This window comes from Scleropages formosus, chromosome 12 (assembly GCF_900964775.1).
Source record: "Scleropages formosus chromosome 12, fSclFor1.1, whole genome shotgun sequence".
NCBI lineage: Eukaryota > Metazoa > Chordata > Actinopteri > Osteoglossiformes > Osteoglossidae > Scleropages > Scleropages formosus.
Genome location: NC_041817.1, coordinates 16,172,169 through 16,195,668, shown reverse-complemented (window position 1 = coordinate 16,195,668; position 23,500 = coordinate 16,172,169). Strand labels below are relative to the sequence as shown.

At 40.8% G+C, this 23,500-nt stretch overlaps 1 protein-coding gene across 1 annotated transcript in view; it reads left to right on the top strand.

The window, feature by feature from the left end:
• Positions 1-23,238, top strand: part of ola1 (Obg-like ATPase 1) — a 37,046-nt gene extending 13,808 nt beyond the window's left edge. The window contains exons 5-11 of the mRNA XM_018729676.2: positions 2,301-2,476; positions 5,799-5,879; positions 6,226-6,323; positions 16,381-16,521; positions 17,109-17,205; positions 19,058-19,180; positions 22,648-23,238. Of these exons, the coding sequence (XP_018585192.1) occupies positions 2,301-2,476; positions 5,799-5,879; positions 6,226-6,323; positions 16,381-16,521; positions 17,109-17,205; positions 19,058-19,180; positions 22,648-22,749 (818 nt within the window). The 3' untranslated portion in view covers positions 22,750-23,238. The remainder of the gene's footprint in view (positions 1-2,300; positions 2,477-5,798; positions 5,880-6,225; positions 6,324-16,380; positions 16,522-17,108; positions 17,206-19,057; positions 19,181-22,647) is intronic.
• Positions 23,239-23,500: the final 262 nt, after the last annotated feature.

The window sequence follows — 23,500 nt, the reverse complement described above, 5'->3', positions numbered from 1 at the left end:
GTTGTACATGCAACACAGTCGATTTTTAAATGTGTTTTTGAGGACCTCTCAGATATTGATAAATCTATTATAAGAGTCCAAAAAGTGCTTGAACGAAGGGGTCTAACTTGAAGTAGCTGTCTGTTCCTTCGCCTGTTTAAAACAAAGGGGGTTTAATGATGATAATTAAAAAGATAATTCCACTGAAAGTGGAACCCCTTTGTTTGGAGGTGGATGAAGGTGGGTACATCTGTGATGAATGGTGTCCCACCCACCCTCCTATGGATTTTACATCCAGCAAAGAGGAGAGCTTCACCCCTCCTACTTTTGAGAGGGAAAGAGGGTCTAAAACCAGACTGCGGCCCCCCCACCCCCCCGGATCTGTTGTGAGGGTCAGTGGAGTGGCTTGATTGTGGTCTTTTACAGTGATGGACTCTTTGCAGTACCACTATACGAACACAGCCTCAAGGAAGAATGTTTAATGTCATCCTGCTCCAGTGGAACTAATATGCTGAAACGCAGACCTCCTTCCCGTCCTGCTTCTAGATACCTGGATGTTGAAATAGAACCAAAAGCCTTCAATAAATTACATTGTACAAATAGGCAGGACTCCTTGCACAGTTTGCTGGAATACACACAAGGGGCGGTGGTAGTTTTAACAGAGCTCATTGACCTGGTTGTTTTAATTTGTGTGATTGTTTTTATCCAGAACTTCTTTTTGATCAGTCATAGACTGTTAAAATGAAAGCAGCGGAACTGAGAGCACAAACATGGAGCTACTGAGTCGGTCGGCAAAGTTCAAAGTGGTTGTTCAGCTTGTTCTTGCCCATACTGCAGTTTGACTCAGAGGTGCATCACCCTCAGATCATGACCGGGAGTTCTGCAGTGGGTCATCGTAATTGCCATTGAAATGGGGGCAGCATCTTTGCTTGCCAGTGCTTGTCATGTCTCGTTTATTGAAAGAGTAACTTAACACCCATGACTGTGTTTACATGTCCCCAAAATTCACAGTAGAATTCTGTTGCAGAGCGCCTCTTAAATGAAGTCAATTACTGAAGATGCATGATTGACAATGTGGATGGTAAGCTTCTACCTCTGGCAAATTATCCCAAGAGTTAGGAGCATTGTCTTTCCACTTTACTGGAGATGGGCCTTAGAGTCTGAAAGCCATCAAGTGACATGACTCATATTCCTATTTGCAGTTCTAAAAATGGTGATTGTTTGAAAATGGCATGTGTATGTAATGAAGGCTACCGTTTGGACAGCAGTGCACTAATAGGTGTTACTGTTCTGTGACAGCCAAACCTTTGCCTAATTCCTACGCACGTTGTGGAGACCCTGACCTCAAATGTGCAGCAAGCAAAATCTTACTGCCATGTACTTCATTATCCAGTGGCTGTCAGGAGCAGCGGAACAAGGTGTATTGTTCCAGATTGGGAGTGTGCTTATTAGTAGCACTGCTTTTTTGTAAACACTCATATTTAGGGTGAGGATATGCGGTGTCACGCCTCACAATTTCAAAGTGTTTATTCCCTCTAAGTACAATTGAATTGTTATATACGGTTTCATGGTTGGAATGTGTAGATGTGCTTGTAGTGGTGATTTCAGCAGATCCTGGCCCCTGGAGATGTATTAAATAACATTTTTGCAAAGAAACACATGGTTCTTTTTCTTATTTTATTTTTTTTGTGGTGGCAAAATAAATGCAGTTTCCCACAGTTGGACAGTGAGGTTTTATAATTGTTAGCCTCAGGCTGCTCATTTTATGGAAATGAATCGCCATTGCAAATAGAAGGGCTGTACTAGTATAAAAAAAATTAGCTATCTTAGTGTTGAGTTACAGTGTGGTTGCTAATGAAGCTAGTAAAATAAATGCAGTATTTGAGGGTTTTTTTTTTTTTTTTTTTATGGGTATTTCGACCAGACAATTACTGGCAAATTACAGAAATACTTACTTCAATTACTTTGAAATACTCTGACCAGCATGAGCTGTCAACACTGTCGTGGCTTTGTCATGGTGTTGCATATAGCTACCCAACTTTATTCAGCTTCTTTTGGTTTAAAGCCATACTCTAAAAGTCTGTGGCGTTTATGTCTGTGAAATATTTAAACAGTACAAGTTTGTGTTCTGTTGTTTGTGCTTTTTTATTTGTTTTTTTTTTTCTGTCAGAGTTGATGGGTTAATGAGATGTTATGACAGAAAGATACTATGTGTCATATGGAGTATAGGAAAGTCAGTGGAGATGTATTGGGTGATGACAAAGTGATAAGATGGGCCAGGGATGCCATCCCATGACAATTCTAACCTCTACTCCTTTTAGGTGCATTTGAAGATGAGGATATCATTCACGTTGAGGGGAACGTTGACCCAGTGAGGGACATTGAAATCATCCATGAGGAGCTGCGCCTGAAGGATGAGGAGATGATCGGGCCCATCATTGACAAGTTGGAGAAGACCGCGATAAGGGGTGGAGACAAGAAGCTCAAGCCTGAATATGTAAGTCTGATTCAGTAATTGTGCATCACAGTTGAAATGTAATCTACATTTGTGTGGGTGTCTGAGTGTCTGATGATACTCCCTGTATACAAACATACAAATGACATATGATTCAAAAATGTGGGTGGGCTGGCAACTTGTCTTTTTGACAGCCTTGGAGTACGGTCACTGTACGCCTTTCTTTGCTCATCTACACCATTGTGTGTACATTTACATGGGTGTTTGATGTTCCTGTTTTCATTTGACACCTCCTGCTGCATTGTTTTGTACTTTTTTTTTTTTTTTTTTTTGTCCTTGTTCTGTAGTGTTCTGAGATGTCATATGTGGTCAGTGGTTCTCAGTGGTTGAAATCACTAATAGAGAGCATCTCTGATCCTCCCAGTCCTTCCCAAGTCTCAGTGCTGGACTAATGACAGTCTATAGGTTCTTTGCTGGGATTTGGGCAATATAACAAGCAGACTGACTGTCAAGCTCGCAAACTGATATTAAAGGCAGAAATGTTTTCACTCATTTGTTTCAGCAAAACCTTTGCTTTACTTTGTTGTATTACACCACCAGATTTGGTTGAATTGTGTGTATTTTGCATGTTAATTAGCAGCAGTTATCATGAGAAGGAATAACAGGCTTTGGTACATTTTGATCATGTAGATAATCCGACAGTTACCTGAAAAATAATTCACTGTTACAGATTGAATCTGACTTGCATTGTTTATTTTTTAACAACATTAAATAGTTTCTCAGTGCTTAACTTTGCTACACGGATTTGATTTGAAAATGGGGAAGATGTTGCTCTGAGTCCTGTCTCTGCACCCCGACCTCTCCGATTCGTCCCGTTAGATTGTGATCCTAGGCAGTCGGATCTTCACTGTGCACGTGTGCCATGTGCTTGCTGGCGAGTGCTCGTTAGACTAACGAGAGGGGCCATTTCACCTGCTGGACGGGGCCGGCCCCAGTCCCCCCGTCGACCTAATCCCCTTCACCCCACCAGGCAGCCGAGCAGCCATTCAGTCCCAGCAGATGGCTGGTGACGCGCATAATTGCTGACACTTTTAGGCAATGAATAAAAATGATCTACATTACTTGTCAAAGATTGTATGTACCAGGCCAGGCGGCATCTACGGGAGGCCTTTTAGAGTTTAAAGAATAGCTCTTATCAAGGGATGCAGAGGGGTTTTTTGGGGTGGGGGGGAGTGGTGAGTGGGGATGGTGGGGCAATAATGTATTTCACAAGACCCCAATTTTGGTATTTGACACGTTCAGCTGAGCTTCAATTGGGCAGGAGGGAGCGGCGGTGGTCGCAGGAGAAGTCCGTATGTGTGAATTTTGAAGTCAGTTTATGTTTTTATTCATGTGTTCATGCATTCCTCCATCACTTCACCCTTTACAGGGGGCTGACATCCTCCAGCCTGCTGAGATCCAGCACACAAAACTTTCCCAATTTTAAAACTTTAATATGTTCTTAAGCATTGGAGCTGAGATATGTGTAGCTAAGACCAAAATATTGAGCATATAAATTCAGCTTCATGTGCCATTTTAGAAATCAGGATTCACCTTTAGACATATGGCAGATGTAACTGGTGGTCATAGTGAGACTTAGTCTGTATGTGTAAATAGCGTTTTGAATCTTAAGAATAAATGTTGATAAAACCAAAAGAGGGTTATTTCGATAGAAAGACTTATTTTTTTGAGAAGTCAATGATGGGTTTTCGGATTTCATGTAATTGTTTTTGATGCGAATAACATTTAAAAGTTAACTGTAATTATAGAAAGCAGCATGTGTATTTAATTTCAGATGAGTTAATGGCTGCCATTTAAACGTGTATACGCGAAAACACCATGAAAGAATCATAACTGCATCACTGGGCAGCATAAATAGGTCCAAAGCTACACAAAAACAGGTTTTTGCTCCAAGGAAGGATGTATTTCTGTGGGAAGCATCGTAAAATTACAATAAATGATAATGAAGACGGCTCAGAACTGTCCAGCTAATTCCAAACTACTGTGACCATGCTTGCTTTAACTCCACGTTAAATTTCAAATTTTCGATTCAGGTGTTCATATTAAGGTAAATTTTAAATTTTGTCTTGCAGGATTTTCACCTTTAGGATGTTAACATGTTGAAAAATTAAACTTTGCATAACATCCTTAAAGTTAGCATGCTAATGAAAGTCACGTGACTGCAGCTATTCCTGCTGTTTAGAAGGTGAACTGGTTGTTCTTAATGTCAGAAGGGCCTGAGACCCCTGGCAAGTTGTCCTGGTGGCAGGGGAATGTGTTTGACCCCAGCCAGGCCCACACGCTTTTCACTGACAACCTTTCCCCTCAGGGGAGAGCCTGGGGCTGATGGTGGGGAATGGGGGGGACCTGGGAAGGGTTCAGCCCGTATCGCTTGCCTGCACTGGTTCCATTTCACAGATGATTTGTCTTTCTGTGAGGGCAGGGAGGGGAACTCATACTACTCAATGGCTGGCTGACTAAAAGACCTTCAGAACTCCCATGGTGAGTGAATGGCACTGCCTGGGGGTCAGCAGTGGAAGCATTTTTTTTTCCTTCCCCCTGCCACTGTACGCAGCAACAGCGGGCTTGCGCGGGGAAGCGCGCAGAGGGTGCAGGGTCCGTACAAAGGGGTAGATGATGTAGGGAGGAGTGAGTGAGGAGATGAAAAGAGAGCCTGTTCACCCAGTTCTTTGAGCCTGGATCAACAATAATAGGCTCAATTTCTTTATTACAAATTTTACAACTTCCTCCTTGCACACTCTTCTACCCTTTTCCCACTTGGAGACCTTTTAATAACATACTTTTGCTGCCCATGGCCTTAACCCACAGCAGCTGACATGGCTGGAAAAGCCCAGTATTTTCTCCTCGATAAACGGGACTTAATTACTACCTTACTTGTGCATATTCAACATCTTGCTGCGTACTGCAGGGAGTCCGAAGGACAACGCGGAGAAGTGTGCACAGGGCCACAAGACTTCCCCTCGGCTTTGTGTATGTTCCTCCATTTCTCCTGCTTCGACCGCCTGGATGTTTCCATTAACATAATAAGATCCGAAGCAGTGCTCTTTACAGTGCATTTTCAATAATGTTTCTCAGTAAGGCATCTGTGTCTGAATAAGAAGCGAAGAATGGGATTTAGGAAGAGAGCTTCATGTGCTTGCTGTCCTTGTCCAAACTCGGCTCCTTGTGCTTGAATGCAGACATGCATTGTTCATTTTGGCATCAGAATGCCACCAGTTTTAGGAAATAATTACCAAGGACCCTGCTGGGTTTATGTTCTTTTTCATCTCCCTTTACTGATGTCTTTTTCTCATTCCCTAAACAGGACATAATGTGCAAAATTAAAAACTGGGTAGTGGATGAAAAGAAACATGTCCGCTACTGTCACGACTGGAATGACAAAGAGGTAAGACTTTGATATTCCTCTCAAGGGTATTAAAGCTCTTCAGTGATAGAGGGGTCTCTTGGAGCTGATAGTCAGGCTCCTGTCTTTATTTGAGAACTCCACTGGGCTGATCACAGCTTAATGTGTGGGTTTCTGTATTTTTAAAATTGCAGTTTAACTTTAAAAGAACTTAATGACATCTTTATTGGTTAATACTGGTCTGAAGGGTTTATAGATGCCCCATCCGCATTGGTCAGCCTTCATGCTCATGTAATTGTTTTTTATTCTTACTGAGAATTTTTGGAAAGTTTGCTCCTTAGTAGTTGCTCATTTTGAAGAGTTTTTATTTTTACTTCAATGTTTCCAGATTGATGTGTTGAACAAATACTTGTTCCTGACATCCAAGCCGATGATTTACCTTGTCAACCTGTCAGAGAAGGATTACATCAGGAAAAAGAACAAGTGGTGAGTGTGATGGACAGTAGGAGGACTGCAGCAACTTGAAATGTCCAAACATTAAGCTTTAAACATGGTCTCTTCTAGGCTTGTATGATTCTCCCATCAAATGTGCACTGTTACATATTTACTTTTAACACACTGTCTGTTACAAATATTTGATTAAGTAACATAACAGAATAGCAGACAGCATCGAGTTCTGGCCTTTACTGGAGGGGACATTCTGTCTTCTCAGGATGACAAAGGGGAGCCAAAGAAGGTCTCATCTCTAACAAGAACTGCTTCATGTGGGCTAATGGGGCTGGTGGGCACCAACCTGCTCTGATTCACACAATGCTCAGAAAGTCTGTCCAGCTTAGCCTTACATCTCTGTATTTCATTAAGCATTTAAAAGCACATGGTTTCCATTTTCCATTAAAAAATTCTCATTTCCATGTGATATCAAAGAAGGGAAAGGCTTTAAACTGAAAAAATAAACATCCATAGACTGGAAGCCAAAGCAATAATTAATGTCATATGGACCAGGCCAATAAATCATAGAAAGGCTCTTTTTGAATGCCACACTGTCCAGAATTGTCTTCTACTTAAGCTTGGTTTCTCTGACATTTTCTGATGTTTCACTGTTTTCAGATGTTGTTTTCTTTGGGTGGAAAAATTTTACTGAAGTATTTATCTGTTTTTCAGTGTAAATTCATAAGCTTTCATACATAACATCTGTAAATCCTCAAATATTCCAAGTGTATGTAGAGATATTTAATTTTAATAGACGTTGCCTTTGTACATCGGAGACTTTCTGCCATCACTGTAATCCACAAAAATGGGATTTGCATGTTTTTTAAAGCTGTTTTCCTGAATCTGATTTGCTAACCTGTTGGTGGATGGTGAGAATCACAGCCTTTCATACAGGCTGTTGCTATCTGAACAGTATTTTCTTCAAGGAAGTCATCACCTTGTTGAAAGAAACAGTGGCAGTACTGGAAGAGAATCTGCCTAAAAGGCACTATATAATGGTCTACTGGGGATCTGAACTAGCACTATTAGGGTCTGTCTTTTTAACCACTATTGTGTACCTATTGGGCATTCGAGTTGTTTCGTACGTTTAATTAGAGCTTTTGATTTCCTCGAACAACATGGTGGAACAGTGGTAATGCCAAGAAAACATGTGAGTGGTTATTGTGAGTTGAATTTGTCATAACAGCACGTACCCTTAGCTTGCCTTTTGTTTCCATATGCAATACTTGATAAATTCTTGGTTAAGTTGTTACCTTATTGTTTTCCAATTTGCAAAAGGGCTCACAGGGCTGGGTGCAAGTCATATATAAAGCAGTTGATTTATGACCTCGAAAACTGTAAATTATCCTCAGGAAGTTTCTTTTTTCACTTCTAACCTGTGTGAAGTGTAAAAAAATCTCTCCCTCTTCTCAGCATGTGTATCCTCAGGGCTTCAGAGTTCCATGTGCGCAGCAGCACATACATCAATTTGTACAACGGACATGCGGTGAGTCACTCACCCTGTCCAGAGAGCAGTCACACCTGTGCAGGGATGATTACAGGTAGGCCAGGCTGCCTGTAATTGGACAAATAAAGGTGTCTCTGAGCACCCCTGAATGGCAAGCAATCTGCAGTGGAGACGCCAGACAGTTTTCTCACTGTCGCCAGGCTCCTTCATGTCTTTCCCAAACCAGCTGGAATGATGATATGGATAAAAGCTGCTCCAAGTCAACAGTGAGCAGAAACTGCAATCTCAGCTCTTAATACAAGGAGCAAGACAAACACATACCTTTGCTGCTTTGAGTTTGTATGCGTGTTATTTATTTTCAAATTTTCAAAATATTGTCTGCCTAATTTTGGTCAATCTTGCAATACCAACCTTAACTATCTTTAAATCTTAAAAGACCAACACATTTAAGAGAGGTTTGATTAAATTGTTTGTAAATTTTTCTTATTATTTACCTGCATATCCAGGATGCCTTGAGGTGCTTTTCATTTAACAGTCTAAATTTAGGGTCTTATTTTACAAACATTTAGCTGAAGCACTTTTTTCATGGGTACAGCAGCATATTTGACCTAAGTCCTCAGGCCCACAGCTCTAACCACTACAAAAGATGCTGTCCCCAGGTTTATTGAAGCTAAAAAAGTGTCTGCTTAGAAAAGACATCATTAATTTAGACATCAGAGCAGGAAAAGCGACTACTTTTATCCTCATGTTCTCTGCTGGATATGTGGTACATCATTTACTGTCGAGTCCCATATGTCTGTAATCCCATGCCGCATGTGCGTGTACACGGGAAATTCGTGCTTGTGTATGTTTGAACTCGGATCGGAGGCGACTCAGGGCTCATTTGGATCTTGGCATAATTGCAGCCGAGAGATCAAAGGCATGGCCTGGGAGAGTGAATATCCCGAGGAGAGTTTACCACGTAGTCTCCTTTTCTTTCTCTGCAGGAACTGCCTGCTGGTGCTTCTTTCCCCTAGCCACCAAATCAGCAAGCCCCCAGTGCATCTCTCCTTGTTTTTAAAAAAAAAAAAAAAAAAAATTGCTGTTGAAGAAATATTTGTCCTGTACTTAATAAGTGGGAAGCATCTCGTGATGTGCGGCTCTGCCCCGCCCTTCAGATGATTGTTTGCAGTGCACCGTATGTATGTCAGGGTGCATGAGGTGTTTTGCTGTTCTGCTGGAAATGCCAACAGTGGCATAGGTGCATGGCTGCATCATTGTCAGCTTTCTATTTGTGCTAATGGCCAGTTTTGATCAGCTGCTATGAGCAGGAATGATGTAGGTAATCAGAATGGACAGTAGTTAAAAATGTATGCATATCTTGTTGTCTATCATGCCTGGATTGTAGAATAGTATAATAAATTAATCACCTATATATTTAACAGTGAATTAGAAGGAGCTTCTGCTTTACAAATATATTCGTTGAGACCTGGAATTCTTCTTTTAATTACAGTTAAGGGGATTCCCCCCCACAAAATATTCTAAGAATCTGCTTTGTGGAAAATTTAAACTTCTTAAGTGTGCTGACCTTTAAGAAGGAAGCAGAAGCTTTAAGACTTTGAGCAATTTCTTCATCAGGACTTGGAAGGGCTAGACATTGGATTTAATAATGGAGTGTAGAATTTCGATGATTTGTCACTTTTTCGTTTGTGCACCTTGCTCTCCCGTAGTATTCTTGTTGATCTGAGCCCTTGAATACTCCTGCAAACTTGCAATAATTGTGGGAAGGGATTCTACAATGTGTGTTAACACATTCCAAACTTTGACTTCTAGATGGTTCTCTGTCAGTGGGTTCTAGCACAAAGAGCCTGTGTCCCAGCCAGTATTGTCTCTTTTCCAAATACGCAAACAGGAAACGCCAGTGAAGTTTTGTAGTTCACCTCAGATCGTCCACATGTGTGACCATCATTTTCTTTTCGCAAGACAGCAAGGAAGCTGGGTTTCAAGTAAAGATGCTGCTGTTGCAGGTCTGTGTTTGAGGTCCTTATTACAGTGGAGAGGTATGGTTTTTTTCAAGAGAATGGTTGAGTATCATATATTTCTATCAAAGGAATAGTATGGTTTTATGGGTGGAGCTGCAAAGCCTTCAGTTCTGTAAGGGGGTTGCTAAGGAATGATACAGTCCTATGTAAGAAGCAGACACAGAGTTTGGAAGGAGGTGTGTGCTTCTGCAGAAAATTTGAAAACATCCTGAAAGTGATGGCAGCAACCCAGCGCCTGGTGCCCAAGACCACAATACCCAAGAATCTGGACGACAGTTTACAGTGTGCTAAAAAACAGCCCTTCCCAAGTCATAACTTTAGTAAGTGCAGCTTTAAAAAACATTTTACTGTTGGCCTCAAAACATGTAGGAAGATTTATGATTATTCATTTTCTTCTAAAGAAATTAAATGGAATTCATGCATTAAGGAATTATTTCACCCGACTACTCTGAGAGCACTTTCCCATTGTAGGGTTTGAAAGTTGCTTTTCATAAGCTTGTACACGCCTGTGATAAATCCATCACATATTTATACTGAGAAGGACTGGAGAAGTTCCTTGGTAAAATATTGTTTTTTATTTATTTTTTTTTTTTTTGGTCCTAGGGAATTCCAGTGTTTCTGAGTTAGGGACATCCATTGTCCTCCATACTACAAGTCTAATCTAAACAAATGGGTTTTTTCAGTGGATACGAACAACCTTTGTTGTTGCCACCACGAGTGCCACTGCAGGTCCTTTTTCTGTGGAGTTTCATCGCTAATGAGATTTGGCATCAGGGCCCTTCCCCTGAGAGTGGCTAAATGATACCCTTGTTGGTTCCCCATGGAACCTGTATGAAACCACATTCTTGCCTAAAACAACCATCTTGCATGATGCAGATGTGGATGAAAATACATGCAGCTTTTGCAGAGGGATTATGCAGAGGGGTAAATATTATTTGCACCTTGATATAGAATGCGTCGATTTATCACAGTTCTGCTTGTATACATCATCAGTACTGATGTTCTGGAAACATAGTTGTTTTTTTTCCCTATTAACTGACTGCAAAACAAACTAAAAGATTTTAAATGTTATATGGTTAGTCATTGCACCTCATTCTGTATAGTGTCTGTAACCTGATATCTAAGCTCTTGAGAGAGAACAAAGTATCTGTAAAGAGATGGTCCTGTTCATCATTACTGTTTGGGAGTGATGTCTTTATTCTGATATGGAGAATATTGGGAGGTTCATGGTTTTTTGCTACAGGTTGGATAATGATATATTTTGATAATTTTGAATGAGACAAGTTGTGTTATTTATTATCTCTGTGATCAGGTTATAACAGAACTCGTGTGTCACAGCAAGCATTCAGTGGGAGCTAGTTTTAATGAGCTAGATAAATGAATTTTGTGTTGCCACATGCCGCTCCTGAAAGCTTATTATAAGAGCAATTGTTGAACCGTTATGAATGGGTGAAACAAGATGTTGAAACATGGGTGTGATTGGCTGATGTTACATGTGTCCTCGATTACCTTCCTCCTGCTTTTATTCTAATAAGTGACATTCTTTGTACTTCCTCGGATGGCTAGACAGCCTGACACAAGATGAGAATAAATATTGCATGTGGTACACATTAAGCTGTCACCCAGGACGGCGTTTCAGAAAAGGCGGGAGACAGAGAAATCTGTGCGATATTCTGCCACACTCCTCTTCTGCCTGTTCCTGTCAGGATTGTCAGATCTTGACAACTTTTCCCCTCATCTTACAGTCGGTCGTGGCACAATGACAGAACTGCTGGTCTGCGCAAAGATTATTCAGTGAGAGGTGCACTCTGCTGAGGCTATTGTTTGGGTTTAAGCTTCAGTTCATTTTAACAAACTGTAGGGCAAGAGAGAGACAAGCTATGATAATGTAGCAACAGTCAAAGGACTAGATTTGTTTAGGGGAGTGCTTCATGCCTTTTTTTTTTTTTTTTTTTAAACCTGGTGAATCTGTCAGTGGTTATTGCATTCATTTTGTAAAACATGTCATGCTAAAATTTATCCTGTGGCAAGTTCCAGGTTTTTGTTATGCACAGGTATGCTCAAAGTGTTTATTATTTACTTTGGTTGCTTAGCAGACACTTTTACCCAAAGAAGCTTTTTATTTATTTGTACAGTTGGATGTTTTAATGATACAGCTCTTAAATACCTTTCTTAGGTATATGGCAACAGGAACTTTCCCAGGAATGAAACCAGTAACCTTCAAGTTCTTAAATGCTGTACTTTATGTTGTACATGACAAGACATAGTGTTCTCACAGGTAGCTTGAGTTAAAAAAAAAAAAAAAAAAAGGCATCTGGTATTGCTGAAGCTGGGAACTGCAAATTTCTGTCTTCTACTCCTTTGTTCAAGGTGCTGGAGTTATGTGCAATTTTTGAGTGCTGCACAGCATGGTGGTGTGTTACCGGGGGCTTCTTTGTGTATAAATGTAGCAGAGCCCTGTAGAGGGCAGTCCTACCTGTAGGGAACCACACCTACCTGCTGAGGTCATGATGTCCCTTCCGCTGCTCCTGCAGAGTGCTCAGTTAAGAAGACAGCGGGAATAAGGTGAGCCCCCCAGCAACATGGACTGTGAGAGGATTACCTCTACAGCTTCCTCAGCAGCTGCTGGTCACATAAGAAAAGGATTTGTTTAGAATCCAGGTGCTGAGCCCCTTTGTTATCCTCCTTTATGACCTTACTGGCTGTAACGTCCATAATGAAGCCATTCAGATAGACTCAGGTAAAGCAGAGTTTTAGGCGCAATGGGCTGGCCTAGGTCATTGGATCGGACAGCAGCACCTGTTTCGCACACCCACCGTCCTCCTCCTCCCCTATTGTTTCCATCTCCTGAGTCATTAGAGCAGATCAAAGCTTTTGCACAGCTTGGGGCAGCCTATAGGCGTGCCAAAATTCTGGAATCGTGTGATTCCCAGGGAAAAAGGAGAAGGGGAAAAAAAAAAACTCCAAACCCACTATGAGAAATTCCCCACTCAGTCCCCTCATGAGCCACTCATTTTGGCACAGCCCAATTGCTCCATTATCCACAATTTATGGCTTAAATGGACTGTTCCTCTAATGTTGTCAGCAAAAACAGGCAGTGGTGGTAAATGCATCCTTTACTTATTGAGTATTGTGATCTTAATTGCAAAATAAATAGAGGACCAAAGAATAGGCATTTCCGTAATGTTCAGATTACATGTTGCACAGTTCATTTGAGTGTGAAAGAAATATCATAATTTCCCACTTTTGAAATGACTTTTAAGGAATAGGGGAAAACAACCTGTACCCATAGACCAGATCAAAATATATTGCCTTGTACAACTAGATGATGGCTCAAAGGCTACTTTTCTACTTAAGATGTTGAAACATGACTTAAGTATTCACAAACAAATCAACAGTGTCATGAATGACCCACTTTTTTAATCTTTTTGATTAGTTCTGTTCTTTCAAACTTCCATTGTTTACCTGATGTTAGCATAAATCAAAACAATATTGTTATAACTGAACAGTTTTCTATATTTCATCTCATTCCCCTCTGTGATGAAAGGACACTGAGCTTCTTGCTCAGATAGTCATTTAATCTGACACTGATAACATGGATTTTAAAGAATAATATCTAAGCACTGACACTTTGTAATGGCAGAAGGAGAACTTGATAAATATTTTTTATTTTATTTTGTAAATGCAGCAACGGTGGAATGGTAAACATTCCCCATTCCACTCTTGTTTGAGCTTTTTAAAGTAGTAGTTGAATGACTAGCAGAAATAATGTCCCTGTCAGGCTTAATCACATTAAAACGTGGTTAACATTTAATTTTTTTCCACTTAATATGCACAAATTTCCACTAGATTTGCAGCGGAGGCTATTGAAATTCCATTACAAGAAGAATAAAAATTTCAGGCTTCATTTCTTCTGGAGGAGGACTGCACTGGAAAGTGCTGAATCTTCCCATTAACTGATCTGTGAGTGATTGTGCTTCACACAGAGAGACACATTATGGCCACGATACAGAGATGCCACTTTCTCTACTTGTTTGTGTTACCGTTTCTTCAATTGCTGGCATTTACTACTGACGCAGCTGCTGTTGCCTTTCTGACTGATAAGGGGAGGTGCTGAATTGGTGCATGTTCTAATGAGATTTTACATTTTTTAAAAATTCCTTCTAAAATAGGAGGTAGTGCAGATGTTTTCACTTTCAGATGCCAAAAAACTCAGAAGCCTTTTTGTTTTATTTAAATTTCCAGGAATAGCTCTGATTTGTGGAATCATTTTGTGGATTGACCACTTTTTATTGTCATTGTTTTTTATCATTTTTTTTTTTAATGTTTGACATTTTTATGTGGTGCCATATCAGGGAAGAGCAGCATCCTCTGGTAGAGAAGCCCAACACCATTTAGCAGCTTGGCATACAGTGAGTAGAGGAGATGAAACTGAAAAAAGTTACAAGCTTTAAAAAAATTACAAACAGTAAATGGTTTCCTTGTTATATCAGTCAGCTACCTTATTATAAGCAAATCTCAGTGCATTTCAGGAAGTGTGAATATCAGAAAAGCAATCATCTTAGTGTTTTTCTATGCAGTTTAAAAAATCTTCCATGGGTGACGACTGGGCGATTATTTGTTGTAATTCAACATTTTCTTCATCAGATAATTGGAAAGTAGTTGTAACAGAGGAGAACGCTGTGAATATACTGTGTTAAAAAGAAATTGGCTCAGAGTTAATGTTGGTGTGACATGACTTCAAGTAACTTTACATTTTTGGAACATTTTCATGGCGCACAGGGAAACAGCAGATAAGTGCTCTTTTTTCCTCTATCAGAGGAGGTTGTTGGGTTCCATTCCTCAGGTGGGTTCCTCACATGGTTCACACTTTCTTTCATGGCTCTGCCCCCCCCCCAAAAAAAAAAAAAAAAAAAAATTGTTCAGTAGTGTTCAGCCAAGGGCCCTCCTTATTCTTGGACCATCAACACCAGAGCCCTCTTGAGCATTTGCCAATTGTGGTCACAGGTGTGATGATCCGTTCACAGGAGTATGGCCTTTGACTGGTGCCAAGAGAGATCGTTACTGAGCCGTCCGCTCCAAGCACAATACCTGAGGAATGCAAATAGTGTGCCAGGAGGACGAAGTATTGCGCTTTCTGGTGTGACGAGCTGTGGCTGTTATTATCCCAGATTGGATTGTTTGCTGCTATCAGAGGCAGTTGTCGCCCATGCTGCTTCTGTGTGATGTTTCAGAAAATTGTAAATCCCTCTTCCTGAGAAGTGGCCGCCATCTCGAAATAGCAGCTGTCGAGCTACAGTTCTTGTTTAACAGTTTCGCGGAGTCAGATTTGGCGAGATGCTTTCCAAGTCATTGCAACATAATTGGCAAATAACTCTGCAAGTGATTGAATTTTGACAAGGCATTTTGAAGAATTGTAAGAAGTGGTTTTTCTACTTGTGGCTTGAATAAATAAATGGGGTGGCAACGTCTACATCACTTCTGTGGCGCTACAAAGGATTACAGACGGGAAAGTGAATGTACTGTTAATCTAAACTTTCTCTTAATTTGAACCAAGACCATCAGTGAAATGTATGGTCAATATGCAGAGTCTCATCGAATCGTTTTTACAGATTGATGGAGGATGATTGTGATCTTGGTGGCAGATGGTTGATTAATATGTCAGGCTGCAGGAAAAAGTGCAGTATTCAATGGTCAAATGTTGACCTTGTTTGTAGGGAACTTTGAACTTTTTTTTTTATAGCAGGAAGCTAAGATTACAGATAATGACAGGAGTCCTACTGTTCTGATCCACACACTGAACAGAGCCAAACCCAAGATGTGAAAATGGGCTTTGTGAAGCCTCTTTTTGGGATCAGTCCAAGCCCTGGCTAAAAGGGTGTGGGCCTAATCTCATAATTGCTCCCATCTCCTTCCACTTTGTTCAGGCATTGAATTGTGATTAACTGCAAAGGCTATCTTTGCCTTGCAATGTCAGGTGTCCTGCTGTTCCTGCCAGTTGGCAAGAACAATTATTTCTTCAGTTTAAAAAAAAAAAAAAAAAAAGGTCACCCAACAACGGCTTAACAATGACTGAATGACGTCTATATGAGGATAAATACTTTAATATAGCCCTTAAGCATCTTTATAATTACACTAAATGCACAAGTGTCTGAAAAACAAGATTTTAAAACTATAAAAGTTTTATAATTTCATTCCCTTGCCAGTATTTTACTCTTAAGAAATTTATAATTTTATCCATTAATGACCTTGTTCCAAGGTATTACAACAGGGTTTTTATTATATGAGTAGGCAACCATTAGGTTTCCAATCTGTAACCTTGTTTGCTACAGTGCCAGCAGCCATCTTTAAAGGTAATTTTTTGTTATGAATTGTTTTGATGGCTTGACTCTCTAGCATGTGAGCAACTGAATGTTGGTGAAGGACTGTCAGAACCTGCATTGCACAACCACTGAGGAGGCTACACATGGATCCTTCGAGTTCCACCTCAACAGATGCATTGATTGAGATTCCCTCGCAGTTTGGTCCATGGTCTACAGCTAATGCAGGTTTTCTCCAACTTCCCTTATTTACCGTTTGCCTCTAGGTTGGTGAAGATTAAGGAGTGGGTGGACAGCCATGATCCAGGAGCACTGGTCATCCCCTTCAGTGGGGGCCTGGAGAACAAGCTGCAAGACATGAGTGAAGAGGAGAGACAGAAGTACTGCGAGGAGCACAAGACCCAGAGGTTCATTAGCATTCGCTCACCCTACACTTTATTATCAACTGTTTCCTCGCACTCACTTAATTGCTCACACTGATAGAATAATAAATGGCAGAGTAATTACCATTATAAAGAAGGGATCCTTCTCTTTACCGAACGACTCAGTCAAAGGATTTTATTCTAAATTAAGTTTTTAACTGTCATCTGTCATCTCAGGGATAATTATAACTTCGGCTTTTTAGGTACATTGTTCTCTCAATGTGAAAGCCCGAAAAAAAATAGTGACTGCAAATTTTTTGGGTACAGTGAAAACAATGTGCGATAGATTTCTGAAAGGTGCTAAATAAGAAAAATATTCTAATTAATTCAACACGATTATAAAAGAATTCAAATTTATTGCATTCGCCTTTGAACACTCATCTTTGTTTAATGAATTTCTAAATGATTGATGGGGTCTACCTCCCTGTTAACTGACCTTTTTACCGAATGCCAGGGGTGAGCATTCCATAACACTCAGCACCTTAGAAAACTTGTTTTTGGGTTGCACTGGTTGAGCCTGTAATGCTAATGACCTGATGGCCATCGTGTGTTTGTGTATGTCTTGCTTACAGTATACTGACGAAGATTATCAAGAGTGGCTATTCAGCCCTGCAGCTGGAATACTTTTTCACCGCCGGCCCAGATGAGGTGCGCGCGTGGACCATCAGGGTATGTCATTTTTACCTGTCTTTACAACCTCTGTCCACATACTGTCCACCTTTTTTTATGATGCTGTTGCACATCACCATTGCAGACTTGGGGAACATTTCTTTTTTTAGTCTGGATTCGTAAGATGCAGAGCAGTGTAAGTACGAAACACGTGGATCTGTAGGGTGACGGTTGAATCTGCCCATTACAAAGTGGCAGCGTTTCTCTCCCGCAGAGATATGTTGCTCTCCTCCTGGTGGCGGAGATAAGGCACCTCCACATTGTTCCTGCCTAATCTGCGTGACTCGGTTTGTCTCCGGTGAAATTGATGTGGCTTTTCAATTGCCCATTCCCCTCCCCTTTTACAGGGGGCTCTCTTTCCCTCTGTCTTAGTTATCACTCCTGCTGCGCAGTGTGAATTACACTAGTAAAGATGTTGGACTTTTATATACAGCAAATTCTGTAAACACACTCAGTAGTGGTTGAAAACAATAACACATAAATATTACATTTATGTAAGGCCAAGGTGCATTTACCTGAAATTTGGCAAGGACGAATGCATTTTGTTACGATAGAGACTATTTTCCACTTTAACTTTGTGCAAAAATCTGTTTATTTTAATGTAGATTGTAGTGAAGTTTGTCCCCTGATACTTATTTTTTAAAGTCTCCAACTAAGGAGAGACATATCTCTTCAAAGATTTATTCAGAATAAAACTGGCTGGCTGAAATCTGTAGGAGATCATCAGGCCAAATGGTGCCAGCCTTGGTCATCTGTCACAGCTGGGTTAGATGTAGTGCAGAGGGGCTGCAGTCAGGTAAGCATCAGTGAGTAACTGTATTAGCCCAATACATCTTACACTGTAAAAACTGCATTTTGTGCTGTCAAGCTCCTTGGCACTTTGAGAGCATGTGATTGAGGTAGGTGTGAGAGGAACGCTCTCTATCAGCCTGTTCTGCATGGCTGTGTGTATGCGCATGAGATCCCCCCCCCCCACACACCACACACAGCCTTCCAAAAGGACGATCACACTCCACATACTAATGCATTTTTCTCCACCTAGGCAAAGCCTTGATGCTGATTTATGCGAGTGGAACGCCATCAATGAAATTACACAGGGGATTATAATGTATTGGAGTCATTAAATACACATCATTCTTTTGGCATGAAATATGTTGACCCCCAACCTTATTATACAAATAATTAAAATTGCTCAAGTGTTTCTGAGCACAATGTTGTTGACTGACAGAGGGCAAGCCCAAGCCCTAGTGATAGGGAGCTGAAACTTAAACTATTTGGTTTGCTTTCAACTTTGTGTGGTGGACACATTGGCTTTTAAAGCAGAGTTTGAATAGGGCATATGTTTTAAGAGATGTTAATGTGATCAAGGGAGTTCTTCAGTTTTTCACTCAAATTAAACTTCACTACTATTTTTGTGACATTGTTCCTACTTCACTGCTTCTGATTGTAGCACTATAGACTGCTGTGTATTGGAATCTGAAGGACTAGGACACCTCATTGATTTTTATGTTGAGGAGATATCTGAGATGATACTGTACATGGTGAAAGTGCCATGCTCAACACAAGGAGGCCAGTGACCGATGGATGAGCGATAGTCACCGGGGTCTTTTGCGAAGGTGGCTGGCGGCCGTCGATAGTGGCAGCAGAACCTTATCAGGGGCGTGCGCTGAGCCGCAGCACATCCTCGGCATCTTTGGCGCGGCCGTCTGGCACTCCTCTCAACAGTGATACCACCCTCAACCCCCCCCCCCACATCACCTTATCGGATGGCCTGACAGCACCGTGTAATCCATCTTCCCTGCAACAATGCATTTATTCTGTGTTCCCCACCCCCCTTTCTCACCACTAACAGAAAGGCACCAAGGCTCCGCAAGCTGCCGGCAAGATCCACACAGATTTTGAGAAGGGCTTCATAATGGCCGAAGTGATGAAGTTCCAGGACTTTAAAGAGGAAGGTAGTGAAAACGCTGTCAAGGTGAGTATGAGCATAGGCTTGGGAAAGCGTCCTATTGGATGTGACAAGCTCAGTAGCATGAAGTACTCACAGGCCCCCAAAACAGATGCCTATTGTTATACCACCCACTCACAAGCATACTCACACTTTTCCCCTCATTCTGCTGCACAATAGTGTACATTTTGTAGACGACAGTTAAACTAGCTACTGATGTTGGCATTGTATGAATGCTTATGGATTTGAGAATTTTTAATTCACTTCCACTCAAGATTTTCATCAGTGAAGTATCTTCAAGCTACTTTCATAATCTTTACTGTAGGTTAGCTTCTGAAACTTGAGACTTTGATAATCATACAAAAAGGCAAGATAAGTATAGATTGTGATTTTTAACATAAGTCTCACCATTGAACAGTGTTTACATGGTTTTCTCAGCATCCTTATTTAAATCTGCCAATTTTTTGGGTTTCTTTTTCCTCTCGCTGTGTTGTGTGATGCAGATACAATCTGACAGACTGTGGATACATCCGTGTGTGTTTACAAAAATAGTTGTCTGGTATGACAATGGGAAATTGATTTACTACTATTCCAATTTAATGAGTTGGGTTATTAACTATGGTACCACTATGGTACCTGTAGCTGTCTGAAAGACAAGGTTTACAGAAGGTTGCTTGCTTCTGCTGCTGTTAAGGGGTTTCTAGAGGTTACTTAAGGCATTGGCTTCAATGTCTGCACACCACAGTTGCCCATTTCAGGTAGCAGTATGAGTTGGCCTGTCTGTAATTCGCTTGATGGGTCTAGGGCATGAACAACATTTCCAAGAGCTGTGTGTCACTCTAAGCCCAGTGCAATTGGCCTTAGCAAAAGTGACAGGCTTCTTACATTTACATTTAGTCACTCAGCAGATGCTTTTCTCCAAAGCGACTTACAATGGATACTATGTAGTGTTACTAGCCACACACCTTATTCACCAAGGTGCCCTGGAGAAACCAGAGTATAAATGTGTCAGTATATATTCTAAGTAAAGACACCCATCTGGAGCATAAGCTCTGGAACAGATTGACAGGTAACATACCTTTACCTGTCTTGTGTTTCTGAAGAGTGAGGGACGTGTGACGAAACAATCATTACTGTTGGTTTTGCTGGTCATTAAAAAGACGTAGATACTTGACCTTGATTTGTCTTTTAGTGACATTTACTAAATGGATGAATGGTTATCTATATGTGCTAAAGTCCTCCCTATTCACGCTAATTCACAGAATTTACTTTTGTTCAAGTGCTCTGTGTCACTGCATGAGAAGAACACTATAAAAATAAACTGAATTGAACTGAGTTTTGTTCAGTTTGCCTTCATAGAATCTTCATAGGCAAATCTGTAAGGCTGTTTTGGGCACTTTGATATATTTATTCTGGAAATGTGATAAAGAAGGGGATCGCTCAAATGTTGGGGGGGGGGCTTAAACAAAAACTTTGTCCCCTCTATATTCTTTTTAAACGACAACTTTTTCTTTTTTGATGAATTTTTGGAACATAGACTGAATACACATTTGACAAGGAAATGTTTTTTTTTTTTTTTTATTGTGGTCCACATCTGAAGTTCCCTCTAAGTATTTGGATGGCCCAAGTGTTTTTTTCCACCTGAAAAATGACCATTTAATCTACAATTCAGAGTAATTCTGAAATGTCTGGACACCCTTCTACAACTTATTAGGTAGTGCTTTATGATCATACCTGTGAAATATTTTAAGCTTTGACCTTCAGTCCTTATTTTATGTACACGGACATATATGCAATATGTCAGTGTACTGTCTCTGTCTCTATGTTGCTGTAGCCTACTTCTTCTAATAAGATTTAAAAAAGCTGAACATTAAGATGCACAACAATAAAGTGTGCACTTCTGTTCACATTTGGGATCATCTGTCCTGGTAAGGAAAACACATGAATTTACTTAAAAATGTTGAAGTACATCAATTCCATGCTTTTGCAGACATCACAGTTCTTTTTTTATGCTGCAAGTTTCCCCGCATCATAGGCATAGGCAGATTAAATGATCACTTGCACAGATCAGTACAAAGAGGAGATCACAGGCGAGCCTGAACCTCATAAATTACTGTCAAACGGCAATCTCAGACAATGCCTTTTGTGTGGAATATTAGTGTGTAATTGAGGCTGGGCCTCTAACCCCGATTAGAGCAGGGTGAGGGAAGAACAACTCTGCAGTAGCGGAAAGGAAATGCTGCAGGCTGGTGTGGATGTCACCGCATGGACCTCTTCATCCCATGCAGGCCAGAGCTCTTCGCTGCAGGCCTTTCAGCGGGATACCTCCATAATGTCTTCACTCAGCATTTCCTTTGGTCTAACTACATGTTTTTGCAAGGTTTTAGTTTTTATTTGTACTGAGAGTCCACTGGACTACTCGGAGTACACTTTATTCCTGCTGTTCTAATTGATAGTATAGATGTCTCATAAAAGAACACATATGTTATGAATACGTGGTTCACTTTTGTCTGCACCTTATGCAGTATTTCAGGGTTTGTTGATTGACAAAGTGAAGAGGTTAAATGTAATTTTACGATAACTAAAAATACGGATACATTACCACTCACGTCACGGGAATCAAAACACAAAATACTAAAACATTTAAGTTAATATGTCAAACAGTGCCACTCAAAACAAAAGTGATAACCAAAGATTAAGATACTCATGGGTATTAAAACACAAAAATGAGCGAGATTTCATTAAACTTCTAATAATCAAAAATACACAGGTAATACCGTAAGAAACATCTGGTAGAGTACATCACTCTGAAGAAACAGCAATAGGATGCAGTGCAGTAGCAGATGCACTTCAGAGTTGTTTGACATTATGGACTTATGAGCAGGCCTACAGGTCAGAGCTCTAGGGTTGATCATGTGACCACAGCACAGCCCATGCTGTTCACCATCAGCAGCAGGAAGCCAGCGCTCCGAAGGGCTAGTGTACAGGGACGTCATATTATTAGCAATCATATCTGTGCTACTCCTCCAGATGGCTGCTTTCAAGTGCAAATGAACTGGTTAGACGTGTCTGGTTTTATACATACTCAGGAATCACAAAAGGGCATTGATTTTCCTTTCCCCCCCCCCTTCTCCAACCACATTTTCTGGTAGTATTGAGTCTGGATTAAACGGTCTCCTGAGTCCCTAAAAGGAACATTGATTCCTTTAATTAATTGTACACTGCAGAAGCAGAATGCATAACCAATCCATATTAGCACTTCAAGTCAATTATTTTTGGTTTGGCTAGGGTTGGTCTTAAGTGGTGCATGTGTATACATACAAAGGGTATGCTTAAAGTGTTTTTAAGTAATAACATTTTGTTTTACATTTTCATCGGTCTAAAAATACACCTAATAGAAACTTTTAGCTGTATTTTTAACTTGTATATAGCATTCTGTTCCCTATTCTAAATTAATGTGAAATTATTTTTCTTTTTTCCATACTGTTTTGTAGGCTGCTGGAAAATACAGACAACAAGGCAGAAATTATGTTGTGGAAGATGGAGACATTATCTTTTTCAAATTCAACGCACCTAACCAGCCCAAGAAGAAGTGATGTGAGAGGTTGGCTCTGGTCAACCGGATGAACTGCACTGTAAGCGAAGTGGCGCTGTTTGTTTTAAATAGAGTGAAACAGGGTTGTTTGATCGCTCCCTACAGAGGGGAACTAGCCTCCTTCCTGTCTGTTGGGTTGGTTGGTTGGTTGGGTGGGAGGACCACCCTTCCCCATTCCGACTGCTGCCACCACTATCCAACACCTTTCAAAAAAAAAAAACACACACAAATCACAGAAGTCCACTAAATACTGACAGCTTTGCTATTTAAGGTTAGGATTCCCCCCCCCCCCCCCCCCCCCGGAACAGGGGGTGCTTCTGAAGAAGTGTATTACCCTCCAGATACTTCATTAATCTCCATCACGAGTGCCAGCCCCGACACAGCTGACAGCGAGGACAATGCATCCAGCTTCTCTCTTCACCATCTTCCGATAATGCATGTTTTACAGTAGCCCAGATGTCCACACTCAATAAAACATTGGCCAAAACGAGCCTGCGTGTGTTTGTACGTGTCTGTTGAGTGGCGGGTGGCTTGTGCTGGCCGATACGGGGACCTGCTGGTGGCTGATTACAGATTTAAAGGACAAGGGTGACAGAGGACCTGCCAGGAAGATGACGACTGTAATTGCATCTTTAGAGGAGGTTATTTCATTGAAAGAGGAACAGAAGGTGCTAATGGTTACGTGCAGAGGTGGGTGGACAACGTGTTTTAGTTAGTGGCCATATAAGGTTATATTTAAGTGAACTTTTCTC